Source organism: Bombus huntii, unplaced genomic scaffold, assembly GCF_024542735.1.
Source record: "Bombus huntii isolate Logan2020A unplaced genomic scaffold, iyBomHunt1.1 ctg00000059.1, whole genome shotgun sequence".
NCBI classification, from domain to species: domain Eukaryota; kingdom Metazoa; phylum Arthropoda; class Insecta; order Hymenoptera; family Apidae; genus Bombus; species Bombus huntii.
Genome location: NW_026099320.1, coordinates 878,503 through 899,932, shown reverse-complemented (window position 1 = coordinate 899,932; position 21,430 = coordinate 878,503). Strand labels below are relative to the sequence as shown.

The following is a 21,430-nucleotide window of genomic DNA, read 5'->3' as shown; positions in this document are numbered from 1 at the left end:
AACCAGGATTTATTAAACAATATATAGATTTAAAAAAGAATATATAACGACATTACTTGTTTAGGCTAGATTGGTTTAACTTGTATAGTTTTAATAACTGTGTAAGATCAAACAAGAACTTATCGTTAGTTTGGCGAGATTTGATTACACGAAGCAACATAATTGCTTTGAAACTCAGGACAGAAAACAATGTCAACCGGTAGACGCGTTTGTCTGGTGAACGTGTAACGCGTGAATAATAGATAGCGACAATCACGCGAACGCTAGTTACAGCTGACTTGGCTTACATTGTAGCATTCAAACTAGAGTATACGAGCCGTAAGCGCTATTGAAAGTTCAAAGGCCGACTAGTGAGCTTCATCCTATCTCATTTTTTAATCAGGCGATGGATCGACGAATCGTATTGATTTCGAGGATTATTATAGTTCTGTGGCAATTTTAAAGCGTGGTTTGTCTAATCTTGTCTCGTTAGCTACAGACTCTTTGGCGAGCAGCCTGAAACTTGATCCAGTTTCGAGAAAATGAAAAATTCGTTTCTTCTCTTTGCTTCCCTGTTCCCTCTTTCCTCCTTTTTCCCTTTTTACATCGCGTTAAGACCCGTTAAATAATATTGACTGCCGTGGACGCTGGCTGAGAAGTGCACTTTATAACTAGCTTTAAAATCGCTGACGTCGATGAGGACAAAGGTAAGTTAGAGGGTCATTTATCTGAGCTGGTGTTATTCGACCTGAACTCTGCAGCTTTTCAGAGCTTCTTTCGTTTTTCTTTTAAGAGCAGAGATGTTAACTGGTCTTTTGTTACGTGTAAGAAGTATGTACTAAAGCTTATTTAGCACCAATTGGTTGCTCAAAGTCGAGATATACATACCTATATTATATTAATACGTTACAGAAGATTACGCGTTAGTTAGCTTATGAGAATTTATAGTGTGTCACAGATCACAAAAGCAGAATGACTACTTTTTCATAAACGATATATGTATATGAATTGAAAGTTTAACTATTACGCCACATACTTCTCTCGATAAACGTCGTCGAGTGCATATTGTTAAAGAATATTAGCCATTTGAATTAAATAGTTTCGAAGATACTAATGCTTCTGTGAAGTTTTTGCAGGCTGTTAATTTTTTATTGAGATACTACAAATTTTGAATAACTTCGATTAGAAATAAAAATCACATTACATTAACGCGTAGAATGTAACGTAACGTAGATAATGTAAATATAAATTATATTACAAGGAAATAATACGGGTAAGTAATGTGAAACATTCTGGTTAAAATTGCATCCTTTGAAGGCTAGGACACACAGTACTTACGAAGTAGATTAAGTACCAAATGGGGTACTTAAGAAAATTCATGTTGTCATTGTTTAATAAACATCTTCAGCTAATAGCTTTCTGCAAAAGCTGGTTTAAGTTATGCTAGCTTATTCCTTATTAATTGCAATTATATTGTTCGTATCTCCTAGAGGATTAACAATCCATTTTTATAATGGATAATAAAAGTAAATTCCTATTAGGTTGTCCCAAGTTTCTTTCGTTTTATAAAGAAATGACAGATGCACAACATATTTTGTTTTATGTTATTCTATATTATTTTACATTAAATTGGAAAAAGGTGGATCACACGTAATTCAATAAAATAATATAAAACGAAAAATGTTGTACATCTATTACTATCTTATAAAACGAAAGAAACTTTTAAAACAACCTAATATTTCTCTACTACGACGCTTTTACAGTGCTAAAATATCTGATAAAAATGTTAAGAAATTCTAATATTGATTTAAGCGTATCGATTTATCTGCTCTTCATATTTAATCAAACAGAAATTGTTAATTATGATTTCCACTTAAAAGCGGATTGCATATTATGAGGATAAATTATCAAATTCATCTCTAATATAGACATTAGAGAATCATTCATAGCCGCAATCCTGTTTACCGCTAACATTCCTGGTACTCAATAATTCATTAGGTGACTGCTTTAGCCGCACAGAATACACCTACAAATAATTAATCGCGATTAATATTCCATCGACTTTTGAAAATCCCTCATGTGATCTATTTCATGCGATGAGAATACGTATAAATTGAGATTGCGATCGACCATCCTCAGTCGGATAAATCGAGTGATTCAAATTATAACACAAAAAAAAGTTAAAACTAGTTATATTATCTTATTCAATTTTTATGTATTATTTGGCGGAAGAAACTTTGGTAATTGGTAAGTAAAGTTCACCTCCTTAATGTTAATGATTTTAATATGTTATTAAGCTCAAAGTTCTAAGGAATTTTCTATATATACATATACATATACATAACTGTATGCGTATATGTATAATATACGTATAACAACCAAAGTTCAGCTCTCAAGTGTACGCAAAACTTTTATGTTCATTTTACGCTCTACCAGTATGTTTCATGAATTTGTTTGCTAACAGTATCGAAATAAATAACAAGCAGAGGACGAGCTATTCATGAATTGTTTTGCCAGCGTGTACGCTCCCAATATTTTCTATTTGAGAAAACATACTTGTTGCTATTGCAACTACAAATATTTTTACAGTCGACGCTTTTGCCGTGAATCATTGGCTAACATGTAAAATCGAGAAAAAACATGGTTTATTGTGATGGAAATGTGGAAAACCGCAAAACCGATATAGAAGGGAAAATAAAGGAAAGGAAGATAGATAAGTAGAAGCTTGGGGTCAAGTTTAATTCACTGAAACCGAGCTGCTTGTATTATCACAAAACAAAATTGCCAGTACGTCATTTCCGTACTCTCGTCCTCGCGAAAATGGTTTCGCTTGTTAAGGAAAAACGAAGAGACAGGGAAGAGAGGAAAAAGCAGACGGAGAGCGCTTTTAAAAAGCTGGCGAACCGTGTGTTACCACAACGAGACACGCGATGCTATTTGTCGCTTTAAATTGTGCCGCAACTCGTTTTTGAGATCTTTGCCAGGGGCGCGTTAAAACATGCTGAAAATATATTTCTGGCTTTTCTGGGGTTTAACTGAAATATGACAAATAACGTTGTAAAACATATGTACTTATGACTTACAGAGTAATTGAGTGTACAAAATATATAGTATACAAAATAGCCAGCGATTTAGGGCTTTAAAAGATCAAAAGGAAAGAAAAGAAAAGAAAAGAAGAAAGATAATATGTTGTGGCAGTCTAAGTCGATCTAAGAAAATAGATAAAGGGAGGGAGGGGCAAAGCTAGTTAATCTGGAAAGAATCCAAGCGTCAATTTCAAGCATTTACAGAGAATCAAGCGGGCTGGTTAAAGTCGTGAGTTGAGCAATTATCCCGCGTTAGGTTCAATCAGGTTAGTCCCACGCGAAATTGATCCAACCATGCGAAAACGAGTGTATTCTGATTTCTGTCGCAGATACTTCTGGCTAGTGCAGTACCTACACGGTGGTTGTTGAAATAGCCGCTTCTCATCTATTTTCCGCAGCACGGACATCATCCTTTGATCCCTTACGACTAACGAAGTTTTCGAAGATGTACGGCAGTTTGAGATTCTACTTGAAAATGATCATGATTGCGGTCTGTGTGCCGTGTGCTCTTCTTTCTGTCCTTCCGTTAAAAACTGGTAAGTTGATACTGATTAATTATGCCATCGAAACCATATATAATGGCTACAAAAATGCCGCTAATATAATATTCCTTCTTTCTTGTATCTTCTTTCTTGTATCTTCTTTCTTGTATATATATCTTGTATATATATCTTTCTTATATATATATATATATATATATATATATATATATATATATATATATATATATATATATATATATATATATATATATATATATATATATATATATATATATATATATATATATATATATGACTGATATGAATTTCTTTCGGTCTCGAATGCGTTAAAAGAGAGCGCAAAGAAGTCGAAATTACTTATTGTAATTAGTAAAACGACCTGAGAGGCAGACAGATACAAGAAAGAAGGAATATTATATTAGCGGCATTTTTGTAGCCATTATATAGGGTTTCGATCGCATAATTAATCAGTATCAACTTACCAGTCTTTAACGGAAGGACAAAAAGAAGAGCAGACGACACACAGACCGCAATCATGATCATTTTCAAGTAGAATCTCAAACTGCCGTACATCTTAGAAAACTTCGTTAGTCGTAAGGGATCAAAGGATGATGTCCGCGCTAGGGAAAATAGATGAGAAGCGGCTATTTCAACAACCACCGTGTAGGTACTGCACTAGCCAGAAGTATCTGCGACAGAAATCAGAATACACTCGTTTTCGCATGGTTGGATCAATTTCGCGTGGGACTAACCTGATTGAACCTAACGCGGGATAATTGCTCAACTCACGACTTTAACCAGCCCGCTTGATTCTCTGTAAATGCTTGAAATTGACGCTTGGATTCTTTCCAGATTAACTAGCTTTGCCCCTCCCTCCCTTTATCTATTTTCTTAGATCGACTTAGACTGCCACAATATATTATCTTTCTTCTTTTCTTTCCTTTTCTTTCCTTTTGATCTTTTAAAGCCCTAAATCGCTGGCTATTTTGTATACTATATATTTTGTACACTCAATTACTCTGTAAGTCATAAGTACATATGTTTTACAACGTTATTTGTCATATTTCAGTTAAACCCCAGAAAAGCCAGAAATATATTTTCAGCATGTTTTAACGCGCCCCTGGCAAAGATCTCAAAAACGAGTTGCGGCACAATTTAAAGCGACAAATAGCATCGCGTGTCTCGTTGTGGTAACACACGGTTCGCCAGTTTTTTTTTTTTTTTTTTTTTTTTTTTTTTTTTTTTTTTTTTTTTTTTTTTTTTTTTTTTTTTTTGATATCGGTGACTGCCATATTCTCTTGAGTTTCCAAATCGTAAAGAATCTTTCCCCAGGGATTGGTCAACTGTGTATATCCCCATGCGACGTAACTTGCTTAAGGAACACGAGCCGGTGATATGCAGGCAACGTATAATTGATTATCATTCGCTCTGAAACGCTGAAGTAATGACCAGTGCAGTGGTCCAGTGGTCATATTGAATGCCGCTGGATATATCAGCATTTGGCAACCTAACCCAGAGAAGCAGGAAATATGAAGCTACCGAATACCAATTAACTTCGTAGTTGCACGGTTCACATTCCATCATTTCTGAATATGCGAGGACAGTCCTCTTATTGTGCTTTTAATTCTTTTATTTGTTTCATTTTCAGCAAATATACTGGTTTTTTTAAATTAAGCTTCTGTTTATACAGAGTTACAGATTATATTAATTTTATATAGAATATATTTAAGAAAGATATTTAATTTTTTGCTAGTTAAGTATTGATCGATTAAGTTACTGTACCTTTGTTCCGATAAATGCGTGCCATTTCCTCGAATCTAATATCATAGCAAATGCCAATACCTATTTTGCAGCCCTTCACATCGAACGTCGTTAGGGAGTTACCAGGACTGAGTGAATCACTCTCTCGAAAAGTAATCTTATTAGGAATGTCGATGTCGAATAGATGTACCTAATAACATAAAAATGTAGTCGCTAATTCTATTGCTGCAACTTTTGTAATTTAATATCAAAGTTACCAACTCCTAAACTTTAATTATTTTTTATTTAATAACTGACAGCGTTTTTATCACTTTCTTTTATTAAAAAATCTTATCATTTAATAATGTTTAAAAAGGAGAAAAAATAAGTATAATAATATTTTAAGTATTTGAAAAATTTATACAACACAAACACATTACAACAAAAATGGGCGTTTCCCGTATCATAACGTATTTTATAAACCGTAAATTATAGAATTGGTTATAGTATACGTATGTACATATGTATATTCCTAAATTATTCCTAGATAGAGTCACTTTCTTCGCCCCAATATTTTCAAATTCAAAGCCATAAAGGAATATATTACTTACCTTTCGGTGTTTTGCTATCAAAGTTCCATCGGGACCCCAAATAGTACAGGTATTGTACAATTTATCGCCCTCTATTTCAGGCATCGTACCACCAACTACATAGATGTTGTTTTCTTTAGCTGCGTTCGATGAAGCAACGCTCGTTTCACCATCAGGAATACTCTCGGCGTATTTTGGAAAGTACTCTGCGTTGCAATATTTCAATTAATGAAATGTCTTTTGTTCCAACCATAAATTAAATTGAAATGTTTGTCAGTTTTTTATTTTTTAAATTATTAAAATAACTAAGTTTTATATTTCGACTTAATTAAATATGCAATTACTTAGCTAATAGTATATATAATAAATTGTTTCTACAGGTTCAAAATGAAAAATGAATATTTAGAAATATTTAATTACGACAATGCTATTTGTGTTAGCATCAGTGGCTTGTTACTCAACGACTTTGCTAGTACTTTTTGAAACATAAAGTTAGTTTTCAATTAACACTTATACTAGAGGCGGAATTATAAATGCAAAATAATTGATAATACTAATTTATAAGTACCTAATTATTAGTATCTTCAAAAATATATTTATACAAAAATCACGATAATCATGAAAATGGGGAAATCCTATATTCTCGAATCAATTCACAATTTATTTTGTATATTAATTAGATTCCGCGCTCATCAGTACGTACTCACTGGCGAGATCGAGAAAATGTATCGGCAATTCCTCGTACGACCAGAGGATCGGAAATATCAAAGGATATTATGGCGCAGCGCGAGTGGAGAAACAGAAACATATGAGCTTAACACCGTAATACTCTTATCATAGAAATAGAAGCAGTCCTCAATTCCCGCCCGCTAACTCCTATCTCCACCGATCCAAATGATCTCCTAGCCCTCACTCCCGGACATTTCCTCATTGGCGATTCATTAATGTGCTTACGTGATCGAGATTTCAGAGACATTCCATCGAACCGACTCTCCAAATGGCAGCATATCCAACAGCTTAAACAACATTTTTGGAACCGCTGGCATAAGGAGTATTTGAACGAGCTAACCAACCGCAATAAATGGAGCAAGGGTGGACACAGCATCCAAAAGGGCACAATCGTCATCCTCAGAGAGGACAACGTTCCCTCCATGCATTGGCCTCTGGGCCGAGTTATCAAGGTTCATCCAGGCGCCGATGGTGTCATCCGGACAGCTACAGTTCAGACGGCAAAGAGCATTTTGGATCGGGGCGTCAAAAGGCTTGTCCCACTGCCAATTCAACCCGATCTCGAGAAACCCGAACAACTAGCCACCGAGCCGAAATAAGATGGGAACTTCAACCACACCTCGCTAGTTTGATCGGTACCCTCTCAACGGGGGGAGAATGTTACGCCATGCGGCTTACCATAGGTCATATTCTTAACTATCGATCGCGGCACTATAATGTCGCAGACGGATCGTCGCGTCTGCCCGGCAAACAAACATTGTAGTGGCAAGCGCATGGTTCATTAAGCAGGGCGACTTCCAGAAACGTCGACTCGTGGCCCGTATTTTACCTCGCAGTAAAAGAATGTGGCGTGATCCGAACGTAGTGGGGGTCGCCTTCCAGAAAAAACGAAAAAAATCGAAAGGCGTTCAGAACTTTTCGAGAAGTCGAACCGTCAACACATGTGGTATGTCGCGCATTACTTATCAACCAAAACGCAGTTACATTTTTTTTGTTCCATTTATATCTTTCTAGTTAATAAGTTGTTGAAATAAACATTAATTTATTTGTGTTAATTCTGTGGAATTTCATTGAACTACCCTTATTATCATAATCGAAATAAGGGGATCGATCAGTTCGTGGCGTCGATTATTTAATCGTAACGGGAACTTACAACTCTCGTTGACGTGCTATCTCGCGATCGCGTCTCTCCGCGAACGGTCGAAACAAAATGATTCACTAAAAACTGTCCTGAATTCCTAAGAATTTATTTACCGAAAAACTGACAAAGTGTTTATTTAAAAAATGAGGTTGAAGGTAGTCCTTTTCTTTCATTTCATTCATTTTCATTTTCTTTCTTAAGTATGGCTAACACAATATCTAATCAATTAAAATTTTATATTTTCACGTGAAAAGTTTCTTTAGATAATTATTATCAACATGATGACTAACTCTTACGGATTAATACGTGTCTGTAGGGCAATCCGGTGGACTGGATCGGCTTTTTACTTCGAAAGTTGAGTAATCGGTGTCGCTTTCTTACGCATCTTTGAACTGTATAAATGTTTTAAAATTGTTTGATCCAGAATGTACCACACCGGACAATCAAGAAGGCAGGTGCCTTGACTACAGAAAATGTAAACCTCTGCAAGAAATATGGCAGATACAGTACCGTACAGCCACCGATTTTTATAGACGATCAGTGTGCAGATACCAGGTCAATGTTACGATCGTTTGCTGTCCGAACGATCCAAACAAAGAGAAGAGAGAAATTTTAATAAAAACTGTGTATAAGTATAAGGCTTTGCGACCACCATACTGTGGTTTTAGCAACGTCTCTCATACCAGGGTGGTCGATGGTAAACCAGCTGAACTTGGTACGTTTTATGTCTTTCTTTCCGATTAATAATAAGCCATTTACTGCAAAGAATGAACTTTAAAGGCATTAAACAGCACATCAATGTACATTTCAATTAGACTAAATAATAATGCTATGATTTTATCGGTAGTAACTTTACTTATTAACTTGAATTATTTCTTTCTTTTACTTCATGTTAGGAAGAGTATCTTTTTGCTTGAAATAAAAAATTGATATAGGAGTAATAATATGGATAGAGATCAAAAACTGTTAGGGCAGAAATTACACGTTTGAACTTTATAGTTCAGTATAGTTCAAATAGAAATTATATAGAATTATTTAATAATTTGTATTCCACTGGAATAAAAATTTAATTTCTGTCTTTATCAAATCTCTGTTTCAGAGTATTTGTACGTATGTACTTATCGTCTGCTGTATGATCGAATTTCGAATAGGTAATAATCGTTGTTACTCGTTATGTGAGAAAAAATTATGTATATTCACAACTATGACTATTGCATTTTAGGCGCTTGGCCATGAATCGCTGCATTAGGTTTTCGTAATCCCCGAAAACCAGACAAACCACTATGGAAGTGCGGAGGTTCCCTGATATCGGCTAGGCATGTTTTGACCGCAGCACATTGTGCACATATGGATGGAATAGAAAACATACACAATCATAATATTGCCATTCTTAGATTGGTGGAGGAGGTGCCATTTTCGAGTAAGTCCTCAAATATATATATATATATATATATATGCTATTGAGTATTACTGAAGTGTCATATCCTGAAATTTCTTACTGTACACATATATTGTGTCATAAAGCGTGTATAATTCTTTCTCATACTTTTGGTCATTCGTTTCCTGCATTTTCATTTATTTTTTTATTTTTCAGGGTACGTATATCCCATTTGTACGAAAGAGCCCCTACGAAAGAGCAACTTCGTCGGCTATAACCCCCTTGTTGCTGGATCGGGAGCATTAAGATATAGTAAGTGATATCAATTTTATAATAAAATTAAATAGTTCCAGTCTTAAATATCTTTCTTATTTTCTTCGTAGGACGACCACGACATAATGCATTAATGGAAGTACAAATGCCAGTGATTAAGAACGCCGAATGCAAAATAGCTTATTCCAAATTTCCTAATGCACCTGATATCACTGATGGTATAATATGCGCCGAACATGCTCAGGGTGGAGAGGATTCTTGTACGGTAATTAAGTTACAGAGTTACTACAAACTATACGGTATCTGAAGACACGTCGATTCGAATTAACATCAAATCGACGTCTTAAACATTAAAAATAATAGATAAACACAATTTAATAGTTTTGCCCACTTCTCACACCTCGTTATGGTATTTAATCTAATTTCCTTCTAATCTTAGTTTTGCTCAAAATACATATAACATGTACGTTATAAATTGGAGTATTTCAATACACAAATCAATAGAAGATTATTACTGTATATAAGTATAATTTCAATACAATTCGATCGATATATTTCAGTATCTTTGATTAAAAATTTAACGATCCTTTCAGGCTGACCGCGGCGGACCACTGCTGATACAACATGAATTAACCTCGTATTTAATAGGTATTGTGTCTTATGCTTATAAGTGCGGCACAGCTGGGTATCCCAGCGTTTACACTAGGGTCACATCGTACCTTGACTTCATTCTCCAAGCGATGCAATAATATGATATTACTGTTCCATAAATATCATTGTGTAAAAAACGTAAAGTTGGATTTTCTTATTGTGGAGATAAGAAACAGCTCAAATTTACATTGTTTTGTACGTTACAAATTATAGGCTTAAAATGTACGAAATGTAACTTTGAAACGACACTAATTTTTTACGCACGATAAACCTCCACGACTTAGGTATGTAAAGATGATAAACGTGTATTAATTCTATTAATTTGGTAATAATAAACCAACTTTCTGAGAAGTTCTGTAAATTTCGTTTCTTTTGTATCAAGAGAATAATGGAATATTCCACTTAGATCGTATACTTCTTGTATGTACGTACAAAATTTTCCGGCTAATCTAAAACACTTCATAAGATAGAGAGCTTCTGGAAATTCGGACACAGAGAGTGCATAAAATACAAGATAAGTCTCGTGTCTTTCAAAATTATTTTTTATTCGCTAAAAACGTCCTGTGTACTCATGCAATCACATGCAACCTCGAAACTTCACTTATTTTTTATCACTTTCCAATTCAATACACAGTTTCTGCATTTTTGACTATATGTAAGAGAAATTTCCATTCAGCCAAAGGTGTACTTACAGATTATAGATTCCTATACGACTCTCAGTAAAAATTTATCCGCACTCCAGATAGTTAAAACTTCTGTCGACCGTATTGATCCATCTGCACTCTTCGTATGACGTCAATATCTGTTCAGTGCTGCTGCGCAGGTTTCTTTGTGTTACGTCAATTCGTTTGTGACCGTTGCGCGAGTAATGGCGCTTTGCAATGGTGATTTGCAGGAAAACAGTGCAGGATGCTGTGATTCGTTTCTTGTGGTCGGAGGTTATGTTTGATGCCTATATTTATCAAAGATTTAATGCACATTATGGAGAAAGTGTTTTGTCACGAAGTGTGTTTGAATGGGCACAAAAGTTCAAAGAAGATCGCACAAGTGTTATGAAAAAACAGCTGGACGCCCGTCCACATCCACGATGACAACATTGAACGTGCTCATGAACTTATGCTCTATGGAATAGACGAGTGACAGTGGATAATGTGGCAAATCATTTGCAAATCAGCCACGGCTCTGCTTATGCAATAGTACACGACAGATTTGGATTTTAAAAAGTTTGTGCGAGATGGATGCCGAAAAAGCTGATGAAAAGGTGAAGACGACGATGCATTCGTGGTTCGCAGCTCAGCCCAAAACATTTTTTAATGAGAAAATATAAAGGTCCTTCGGCAAATGGACAAAGTGTATACAGAAATCGAGTGATTATGTCAAAAAATGATGTATGTCTTTTTTGACAATTGCTTAAAATAAATTCTACACCGACAGAGCGGGTAACTTTTTACTCACCCTCGTAAGACACTTAAATTTCCAATCTATTATGATGAATAAAAGAGCTTATACTATTAAATCTAATTGTATTTTGTTGCATGAGAGTACACGTGTATGTGATGTACATTACCTTTATATCCCCTTGAACGCTTCAATATTGCGCATATATACTATATTTTGTACAGCTTCTATAAAATTTCGTATGTTTGTTTAGGCTGTTAATCTAGAGGCTGGAGTACAAAGAAGTGGCACAATGATGTGGGCTGATGACATTTATAATTATCAAGGAATCACCCCTACATTCGCTCAGGTATATATCGTTGACTATAATGTATTTAACATATATGATTGTTAGAATATTAATAATTAATTTTTAATTCTATCAGAATTTTAATGAAACTGTCCCTTGGGAAGGAAGAACTGATACCTTGATATCACGGTTTGTACATCCTATATATACGACAAATTTTAGAACATTATATAACGAAGAACCAGATCGTCGTGGCCATGTGATGTGAATAAAAGGACTTGAATTTGATGATATTTTTATAATGTTAGATAACATAACTAAGTATCTTCACAGTAAGATAGGATGACATGGTTTACATGATCTTAATGTTGTTCACTCGAGTGATGATATTATAAGGAAAAGTGTAATATCACAGGTAGGATGATTCATAATTTAGAACTACTAACTCATGTATGTATTAAAAATTAAAGAAATATATTAAATTTTATAGGATATTTATGTTTAGTAACCAGTAATTCAGAGATTGGTATTCATGGTTACTATAACGAGGCTGTAGAAACGCACCCTTTCTTCTTTGCAAATGGTCCTGTATTTATGTCTAAACCGAAACTGGAACCTCTGAATAATTTAGATTTATTCTTGTTATTTTCTAAAATACTTATCTACAGTATACCATAAGGAATGATACCGTATCGCACCTAATCAAGTGCCTTAAGAAACATCAACAGGATATCACAGTAAGTAATCCCTTATCGACAGATATGTAAGTAAAAGTTATGTGTCATTGTTATACACAATTATGTGTTAGTGTTATACACAGTTATTTATCATTTTCTATTAATTCAGTTGTAGCCACTACAATATCTATGACACTGGTAGTAATTATAAGAACAATAATGATGTTCTATAAGAGGAAATGATGATTAGGAACAAAAACTTACAGGTAAGTCAAAGTATATGTTATTTGCCATTTGAAAAGAAAGTTACTAACTTGGAATTTTTTGATAAATAATAATTGTGCAAAATATATTGGATTTCAAATTTGTCAAAAATTGAAATTTAAGAAGCATTGTAATAATATAACATTAATATTTTGATTTTTCAGGAGATATCATGCGGTGGATGGATAATATGTAAAAAATATTATATAAGAAGTAGCATCATGACAAAGAATATATAAAGACAGTTTCATTTTTTATAAATAAAAATTTGTTGTTCCAGATTTTGAAATACAGTGAAACGTTTAATTAGTATCTTAATATCTTTAAATAATTATTATTTTAGAATCAATTGTAATTGTATCATACGTACTTTTGAATTCGTGCAAGAACATATGTAATTTTGAAGTAGTTATTATTAGGAAACTGTTAGACGCGAACAGTATGCGAAAAGTTAGTATGCAGTGTAATAATTATCAATCAAAACACAAGAATTAAATTCTTGAGGAAAAAATTTCCGGAATTTCTTATTTACATGATTATAAAGAAATCCATAATAAAAAGGAGCTGTTTTCTAATACTTCTCTTCCTTGTAATGCCTACGTTAATAATAACGAGGTTCGACTTTTTGTTTTTAGAGGGATACTGGAAAATTTGAAAGTACAGTACCATTGGGAAGAAAATCACGATATTGAAAACGATATTTGCAAGTAAATTTCCAAAAAATCTGTTTTCAAATTTTCGCTTTCTATTTCACATTAAAAGAAAGGGAGGGCTGCCTTCTTTTTCTGCAAGACAAAACAAACATTCTGAATCTCGTATCAATGAATGATGTCAATAAGTTATTTTTCTTTTCAGATTGAACAATATTCCAGATTTATTCATAATTTCATACTACGCGAAGAATAGACTTTCATAGGTATATAAAGGAAATATTAAGTATAGGAAAACTCTTTTTCGTTGTAGGTGACATATGCTTCACGGTTGAACACATGTATTTTTGAACACATATAAATGAAAAAGTACTCTTATGGAGAAAAAGAATTGATACCTTCGATTGACATTAGATAATGTATATAAACTTATGAACAATCACTATCAGTTTGTATTTTAGGTGCACACGCAGATTTGTTGGAGTTCTTATAAAATGTACTTCCTGTACGAACGTTTTATTCTTCCAAATTTTACGATACTATGTCTCATATAATAACTATATGGATTAAACGTAATATAAATGATCCGAAAATAGACTCGAACGACATTAATTGTCTTTCTATTTATACCAATATCGAAAATACAAGTAAAGCTGGAGCAATAGTATGCAAGAATGGACTATTTATTATTTTAAACCAAATCATAGCATATTCAGAATGCACAATATTATCATGAAATGTAAATGAATCAGTTGTAAACGAACGATTTTACTGTAAAATCATTGCCACCTTTTTTTCATCTGAAATATAGCAGCAATGAGTACATTCTTTTAATATATAATAAAACGAGATATCTTTATAAAGTTACATATGTCATCACTGGTAACTGTTATCTCGTATGACGCCAAATATACCGTTAGTATGGAATGATATTTTTATGAAGATATACTTTAATGATAGATTTTATGAATGAAACGTTATATAAGAAAAATTATCTCTTGTTATTCTATGAAGTGTAGTAGCTAATGAAGATTAATTTTACGAAGTATTAGGGCAAAAGAGAATTAAAAAATTAAAAAGATCTAAATAAGATTGTTCGTGTGGCTTAATTATCTCAATTCTGGTACACCACTTGTTACATTCTAACTACTTAGCGCTAAACAATAACTTGCAAATATTAAAGATATTAACACCTTAATATTAACACCTAAAGGTTTTCAGGAAATTTTATAATATTTGATTATTGTATATCTAGTCATTGATTGATAAAATTTCTTGTATAAGCATAGATCGAGGTTGACGTCATACGCAGATTGCATTACAGGTATCGTTTTAATTTATTTTATGGCTAGAATCATTTGAATATTATACGAATAATTATTTCCATTCGAACGATTAATAAATCACGTACCTATAAAAGATATATTATGAAAAAGACGTGACGAAACAAAAAAATATTGGAAATTCCGTTGTCATTAGATCAATTATTTTTGCAATGATTTTTATTTCCATGTAATTACATATGAAATGGGTAATTCATTAACATCTCCTCGAATCGAATATAATTCGTTACACTTCACAACGATTCAAATAATGGACGGGAAATATATAATAACTTTCCTGTCCTTGCGTTAAAATAGTACTGTACAAATCAGATGATACAGGAAATATCCAAAAAACCCAATTACATCCACATTGCATGACAGCACACTTGCAATGGATTTTTGTGATTTCAATGTCACAGACAATGACACAACTAATCAGAACACGTTCGAGGCTATAGACATTGAAATTACCGCGTGTTTAATACGTTTAAAGCATAAATCTAAATTTCACGCGATTATTTCTTTGTACATTGTGAAACTCTTAAATTATCTTAATCGAATAAATAATCCTAATGTAATAAAACATCTTGAAATAGACCTAGATATCTGAAACAGAAACTCGAAGGATAAGAAATCCTAAAAGGTACTAATCCTAAAATAACAAACTCCTAAATAATAAACAAGTGATAAAACCTGTTATAAATAATAAACCTTACCTGGAATAATCAAATCCTAACTAATCGAAAATAAAATAAGGCAAGCAATTCTTAATCTTTCAAGTAATTTTTCCGAAAACACAGAAAGATAGAGAAATTAAAAAGACGCAGCACAAATTGCAGCACAATGAAAGTTTCGGAGCGATGAATACGATCGTATTAAACTAAATAATTTTCAAAAGTGAAATTACACTGAAACGTATATCGATGATATTTGTCATTTCTACGATCTGTTTCGCTTGATCGTGCTTCTTTTCTGATGTAAATTCAATTTATAATACGAACTAAGTTTCCTTTATTATTATTAGTCCTGCGTCTTTTTAATTCGTCACTTCTTTTATTTCAGAACAATGACGGGCTCCAAGATGCTGTTCGGATGTTTGGCGTTAATTGCTTTTCTGCATCCATTAGTTCACGTTTGTACTTCGAGTAGTACAGCTCAAGGTTTGTACTTCGAGTTGTCTTTTTCCATGCACTTCAAATTCCAATACGATCTGGTCACGTGGCCTTCGTACAATTTCGAAATTTTACCTGTTTGGTAATCGTCAATGAAAAAAGAAGTTATGCGTGACCTCAACACATTGAAACAATTTTTATGATTTTTTATTTGCCGGTTGGTCAGCAAGTTAATGGAAAAATTTCACTTAACTATTCGCGTTAATTTCTTCGGTTTAACTTTTGGGAAATGCTTCGTTAGCTTCGGGAATATTCCAACGATTCGTTTTACGTACAAAATAAGCATGATAAATATTACATCACGGTAATGAAAACTATTGGCGTAATACCTAAGATAAAGATGCAGAGACAGTCTTAGAATTTCTAATGACACCTTTATAGATTTCTCGTTTAAAATCGCTACTACATTTGAATCACTTTTACCTAACGGTGTTACATAGTCTTATTGGAAATTTGTCAAATTCCTTAAAATGATCACTGAAAATTTTCCTAAATTTCCAAGAATTTATTTATCACGAGGTAAAGAAAATGTGTATTAGAAAGATGAGATCGAAGGTTTACCATTTTTTCAATTATGGCGAACGCAATATGTAATCAATGAAAATTTTATATTTTCACGTTGAAAGTTTCTTCAGATAATTATTATCCAGATGATGACTAACTCTTACGAATTAATGCGTGTCTGTAGGATAATCCGGTAGACTTGATCCGCTTTTTATATCGAAAGTTGAGCAATCGGTGACGCGTTCTTATACACCGAACCGCGAAAAGCAAAATTTCATATGATCTCACCAATTTCGGATGTCAGTCAAATCAGTCAAATCAGTCAAATAATAAGTTCGCGTTAATATACACGTTCGATTTTTGAAAAGCTTGTTCAATTTAATAAGAGTCTTGGTAACAGGCTTATGTTTTTAGACCTAATTGGTTGTTTTCATTTACAAGTACCTCGTGTTAAAGTACTCATAAAATGACATTAAAATCAGAAAACTAATAACTGAAAGATTATCATTTTTCCTCTGTGGTAGTTTACATATAACATAATGCAACTAACATGTCACGATTAATGCAAAATAAATAAATTACTAATATAGACATTTTTTTAGTAATTTGTATAATCGTGAAACGAATTGGACTTTCTAAAGGCAAATATCAAAGGAAACATGGAATTGATGCCAAATCTATCACAAATATTATTTATACTACTTATTTGCGCAGTTTGAAGCGAATCAAATTGATGAAGGTTTCTTTGTTACATGTTAATTTACATTTTAAAAAACATAACAGGCACGCTAATTAGTTTGCTTAAGATACTTTCGAGATACCAAGTTAGACGCGTTTCCATGAAATCATATCAATTTTACGATGATATTTTTCTATCAAGCATGCAATTATAACCGTATCGTTGATTAGTGCATACAATTATCCATGTACATTCGTCTTTCCGAGTACCGCGCTTCAATATTGCTAATTTCAAATTCGTACATTAATGTTCGTAAATGCTTGAAAATGCTATATAACTGTATCAGCTTCTGTTAAAAGCATTTTATAGTAAAATCTCTATAAATTTGTAATATTTTTTAGACAATTTGAATTCATTATATTATACATCGTACATTCTAGTCATTTCTAATTAAGTTACTTTTGCGATGTTTAATTATATTTTATGTATATTCTTATAACTCTCTATGTTACGGCGCGTACGATGGTCCGTGCGCCGTCTGAAGCTTTATACTATATACTGATCTACTACATACTATATACTATAAACTGAATCCTTTGACGTAATCTTAATAGCTTGAAGGAATCTCTAACCCTGTAAGTGTTTTCGGTTTATGGATGGTCCTTAGAACAATACTTAGGTTTATTGCGCACTCTTACAAATAACGGAGAAAGCGGGTAGTTATTTTTCCAATAAACAATGTCACCCACGAGCCACGTTGGTAGGAGGCTTCCTCCTCCTATCTTCGTTCATTAACGTTGGCTATAATCAATGGGCACCCTCACTTTCCTAACGAAAAGTGTGAACAACGAATCCGCGTTCTTTGTTCAGAAAGCACACCCACACTGAGATTTCCTCTCGTGGCGGCACACGAGAACGCAAATCCCACCACTCGAAACCAACTAGTGTCGGACGACGGCAGCGCAGTGGTTAGCGCCATAGAGTACAAACGTTCGGATCCCGGGTTCAAATCCCGGCGCCTCGTACTTTTCCAAAGTCCGATGTTTCTTCCACGACATCTAAATAAGAAGGAAATACAGCAGTACTACACCCCGGCAAGCGACATCTACAGCCAGCAGCCTACAATTATCACGGATATATGAAGGAAGACGGAGAAAAAGAAGAAAAAAAGTGTGTTTCGTCCAGAGCCTGCTAGTGGACTCATCAGTAAGGCTTACCTAGCAGGCTCATACCTTAGACACAATGGAAGGAGGGGGAAACAAAGCTATGTACATGGCAGAGACATTGAAGACGGATTCCTCCCTCCCACGGCCGGACACTGTATCCAAGGCCGGTCGGATCTCCTACCCTCTCTTGCGACGTATCCCAGTGGAGCGGCCCCACTCTTAATCTAGTTTGGTGGGAAAGGTTCGCGTACACACCGTGTGTAAGAACTATTAAAAACCACATAGTGTATCGCGACTACCTTTCTACTACTTAACCCAAGTCCTATATTATCAGTCTTAGGTCCGAGGCGGCTCCTGTCACGTAAAGTTGGTACTTGGGTGGTAGTAAGAAGGCTGAGTCGTAACCCAACTACTTATTTTCCTTTATAAAATTTTATTATAAACACTTACAAAATAACACCGAACCGGAGAATAGGGGTTGTATGAGTACAGCAACTAGAAGAGGAACAAGAACTGCCCGAGCTGGGTGAAGTCTCGGTTTATATACGTTTTGGTTTTAGGATGTTGAGGGGCTAGGTGTAGGTTATGATGTAGAAAAGTGTCCGAAGGTCGGGGGTCCATATCCTATCTCTGATGTGGACGGAGGTGCGTCACAGCCTTGGTGTATTCTATGATAATAAGGTGGTGATGTGTCCAAAAGTGTCCGAAGGTCGGGTGTCGATGTATTATCACTGATGTAGGTTGAGATGTGATTGATGTCACATACCCCCCTCTTTAGATTGATTTTGGTCCTCCAAAATCTTGGTGTTTCCTCAGTATGGAGCGATGGAATTGGACTCTGACTGGTTCGACTTGTACTTGTTCTTCTTCGTCGTGGTATATGCTTTTGCTATTTCAACCTGTGAAGGTTGTTGGCTGGTTAAATTTCGACTACGATTAATAGGGATAGTTTGCTAAGTTTGACGAAATGCCGCAGTATCACGTGTTGAATCTTTTGTAGACTTTCTAACAGCCTGTGATATAGAATGAGTTAGTGGTCTTTGAGTAATGGTTTTATACTATCTTGTTGTTTCTTTATAGTTTGATTGTTATCCAGTTGTTCCTTTGATACTTGCATTTCTTTGTTTTGTTTAGCAACTTCTAAAGCCTTTTCAGCATCTACAACTGGTTCTTTTTCCATGCATGTAATTTCTTCTTCAACCAGTACAACTGTGCTTTCCTCTATAGTTCGTGTTTTTGTGTCATTTAGTAAACTTTTCAATTCAATTTCCACAGTATCTGGAGCTTTAGATACCGACTGACTGTCATCTTCTGCATTTTCAATGCCCCAATCATCAAAGATATCCTGAATGACACTTCTTTTGTTAGTTATGCGCACTTTATCTGCTTCACTTATAGATTTATTCCTTCCTTCTGTATTAGCAACATGTATAAGTACGACAATTTTATTATGAATAATTTTCTTTTCTACATTAATTTTATGTGAACTATCAAAAGATCAATCTTGCCATTTCCATTTGTTGTTTCTTGTTATTCTTTTCTTTAATATCAATGTCATCTGCAGTTTCTAGATCACTAATTACTCCTGAGGTAATAGGAGTTATAGAATCGTTTCTTGTCTTTGTATGATTTAATATGTCATAATTGTATTTCTGGCTACAATTTTCAGAAACTTCTTGAGCCACAATTTCTGTTGAAATTACTTCTATAATTGTTCCATCACTTTCTCGTGCTTAACCTATCGAATTAAATTCTTCATTTACAATTTCAGCGTTCTTCATTCCTTTTTGTTCTGCAGAAACATTTTTTTTTCTTCATTGGAATTTACAACAGCATCCTTTTCATGTACAGTTAAAACAATATTTTTTTCCGTACTTTCATTCATATCATTAATATATAGTAGTTTCTACAGTCAGTACCATTACTTCTGAACTACTATCAACTAGTTTAGACAAATCTGTGTCTGTATCCGTGAGATGCAATGTTTGGGCTTTATCATCAAAAGTTTCACCAAGTGTTTTAATTAATGCTTGACACTGAGCATTAGTAACACTAACTGTATCTATATTTAACACTGTACAAACGTTGTGTTTCTCAATGTTTTGTTCACCCTCATTTGTATTAAATATTTCAACATCGTTCGTACTTTCTTTATCTAAAGATGTGTCACCTGCATATCTTGAATGATCTCCAATCTCAGTTGTATTCTCTGCTTGCTCTTCTTGAAATTTCTCATCTTTTTTTTTTTTTTTATATTGATCATCAATTTGTGGGTCCTTATTTATTATTTCTTGTTCTACTTCATTAATCGCAGCGTTCTTTATGCTCTCTGTCTCACTACTTTCCTTACTTTAAAAATTTTTTTTTGTTTTTATTTAAATCTGTTACATCACATTTATTTACTACTAAACCATCTTGAATTGTATTATCTGTACATTCCTGTGACTTATTTTTTTTTTTTTTTTTGATTTTCTGGAATATCATGCACATTCATTATAATATCAGTCGTTGATTCTGATATTAATGAAGAAGATACATCTACTTTTATCGATGATTCTACTTTATTAATGTCACTGTGCACTTCATGTAGTTGTTCCATAGTAAAACATCAAGATTGTTACAATTACTTAAGAAGTCATGGATTGTTATTTAAATATTTACTGCACTTTTCCATCAATGTAACCCTTTATGGCAGTTTGACATTCTACAGAACACCAATGCTGTATCAGTTTATATTTTTCTTCATCATGAAGTTTTATTATATCACCTAATTCTTCCTGATGTTTTTTTTCTTTTTTTTCAATTTTCAAATAAGAGTGTGTTTTCTATGTGAATCTTTTAATTCTTGGTTCGCCTCGAGTAAGCGATTATTAACATCTTTGGAAAGTTTTTGGACGTTTTCCAGTTCTTTTCTAAGAAAATTATTTTGTTCGTTCATATCTTTTACTTTACTAAAATCCAGTTTCAATTTATTAGTTTCTTCTTCATATTTATATCCAAAATCACCCACTTTTTCATATTCACCCTTTAGTTCGTCTAGTTCACATTGAAGGGCAGATTATTTGTCCTTGTGGTTCAAGAACTACATTTTATCTCTTTTGCATCTTTAGCTCCAGCTTCACGTTCCTCCATTGAATTACTAACACATGAATTAAGTTTGGCCTTTTTTTTTTGTTCCAGCAAGTCAACTTCATATTTGTGACTTATGTTATTTCTTCTAATTTTATTGTTAGTTC

General features: G+C 33.8%; 2 protein-coding genes and 2 long non-coding RNA genes across 4 annotated transcripts; 2 read left to right on the top strand and 2 right to left on the bottom strand.

The window, feature by feature from the left end:
* Positions 1 to 1,781: 1,781 nt before the first annotated feature.
* On the bottom strand, positions 1,782 to 6,098 carry LOC126875872 (omega-amidase NIT2-A-like). The gene is made up of 3 exons (XM_050638779.1): positions 5,920 to 6,098; positions 5,351 to 5,519; positions 1,782 to 2,005 (listed from the first exon to the last, which is right to left on the bottom strand). The coding sequence occupies exons 1-3, from the start codon at positions 6,001 to 6,003 to the stop codon at positions 1,974 to 1,976; spliced, it is 285 nt and encodes a 94-aa protein (XP_050494736.1). The 5' UTR covers positions 6,004 to 6,098; the 3' UTR covers positions 1,782 to 1,973.
* Positions 6,099 to 6,619: 521 nt separating this feature from the next.
* On the top strand, positions 6,620 to 10,822 carry LOC126875866 (venom serine protease Bi-VSP-like). The gene is made up of 5 exons (XM_050638767.1): positions 6,620 to 7,573; positions 8,991 to 9,188; positions 9,363 to 9,458; positions 9,530 to 9,684; positions 10,013 to 10,822. The coding sequence occupies exons 2-5, from the start codon at positions 9,116 to 9,118 to the stop codon at positions 10,166 to 10,168; spliced, it is 480 nt and encodes a 159-aa protein (XP_050494724.1). The 5' UTR covers positions 6,620 to 7,573; positions 8,991 to 9,115; the 3' UTR covers positions 10,169 to 10,822.
* On the bottom strand, positions 7,509 to 8,982 carry LOC126875890 (uncharacterized). The gene is made up of 2 exons (XR_007693747.1): positions 8,542 to 8,982; positions 7,509 to 8,057 (listed from the first exon to the last, which is right to left on the bottom strand). It is a non-coding gene; the product is annotated as an uncharacterized LOC126875890 (long non-coding RNA).
* Positions 10,823 to 12,914: 2,092 nt separating the features above from the next.
* On the top strand, positions 12,915 to 14,023 carry LOC126875901 (uncharacterized). Its single transcript, XR_007693758.1, has 2 exons — positions 12,915 to 13,405; positions 13,554 to 14,023. It is a non-coding gene; the product is annotated as an uncharacterized LOC126875901 (long non-coding RNA).
* Positions 14,024 to 21,430: the final 7,407 nt, after the last annotated feature.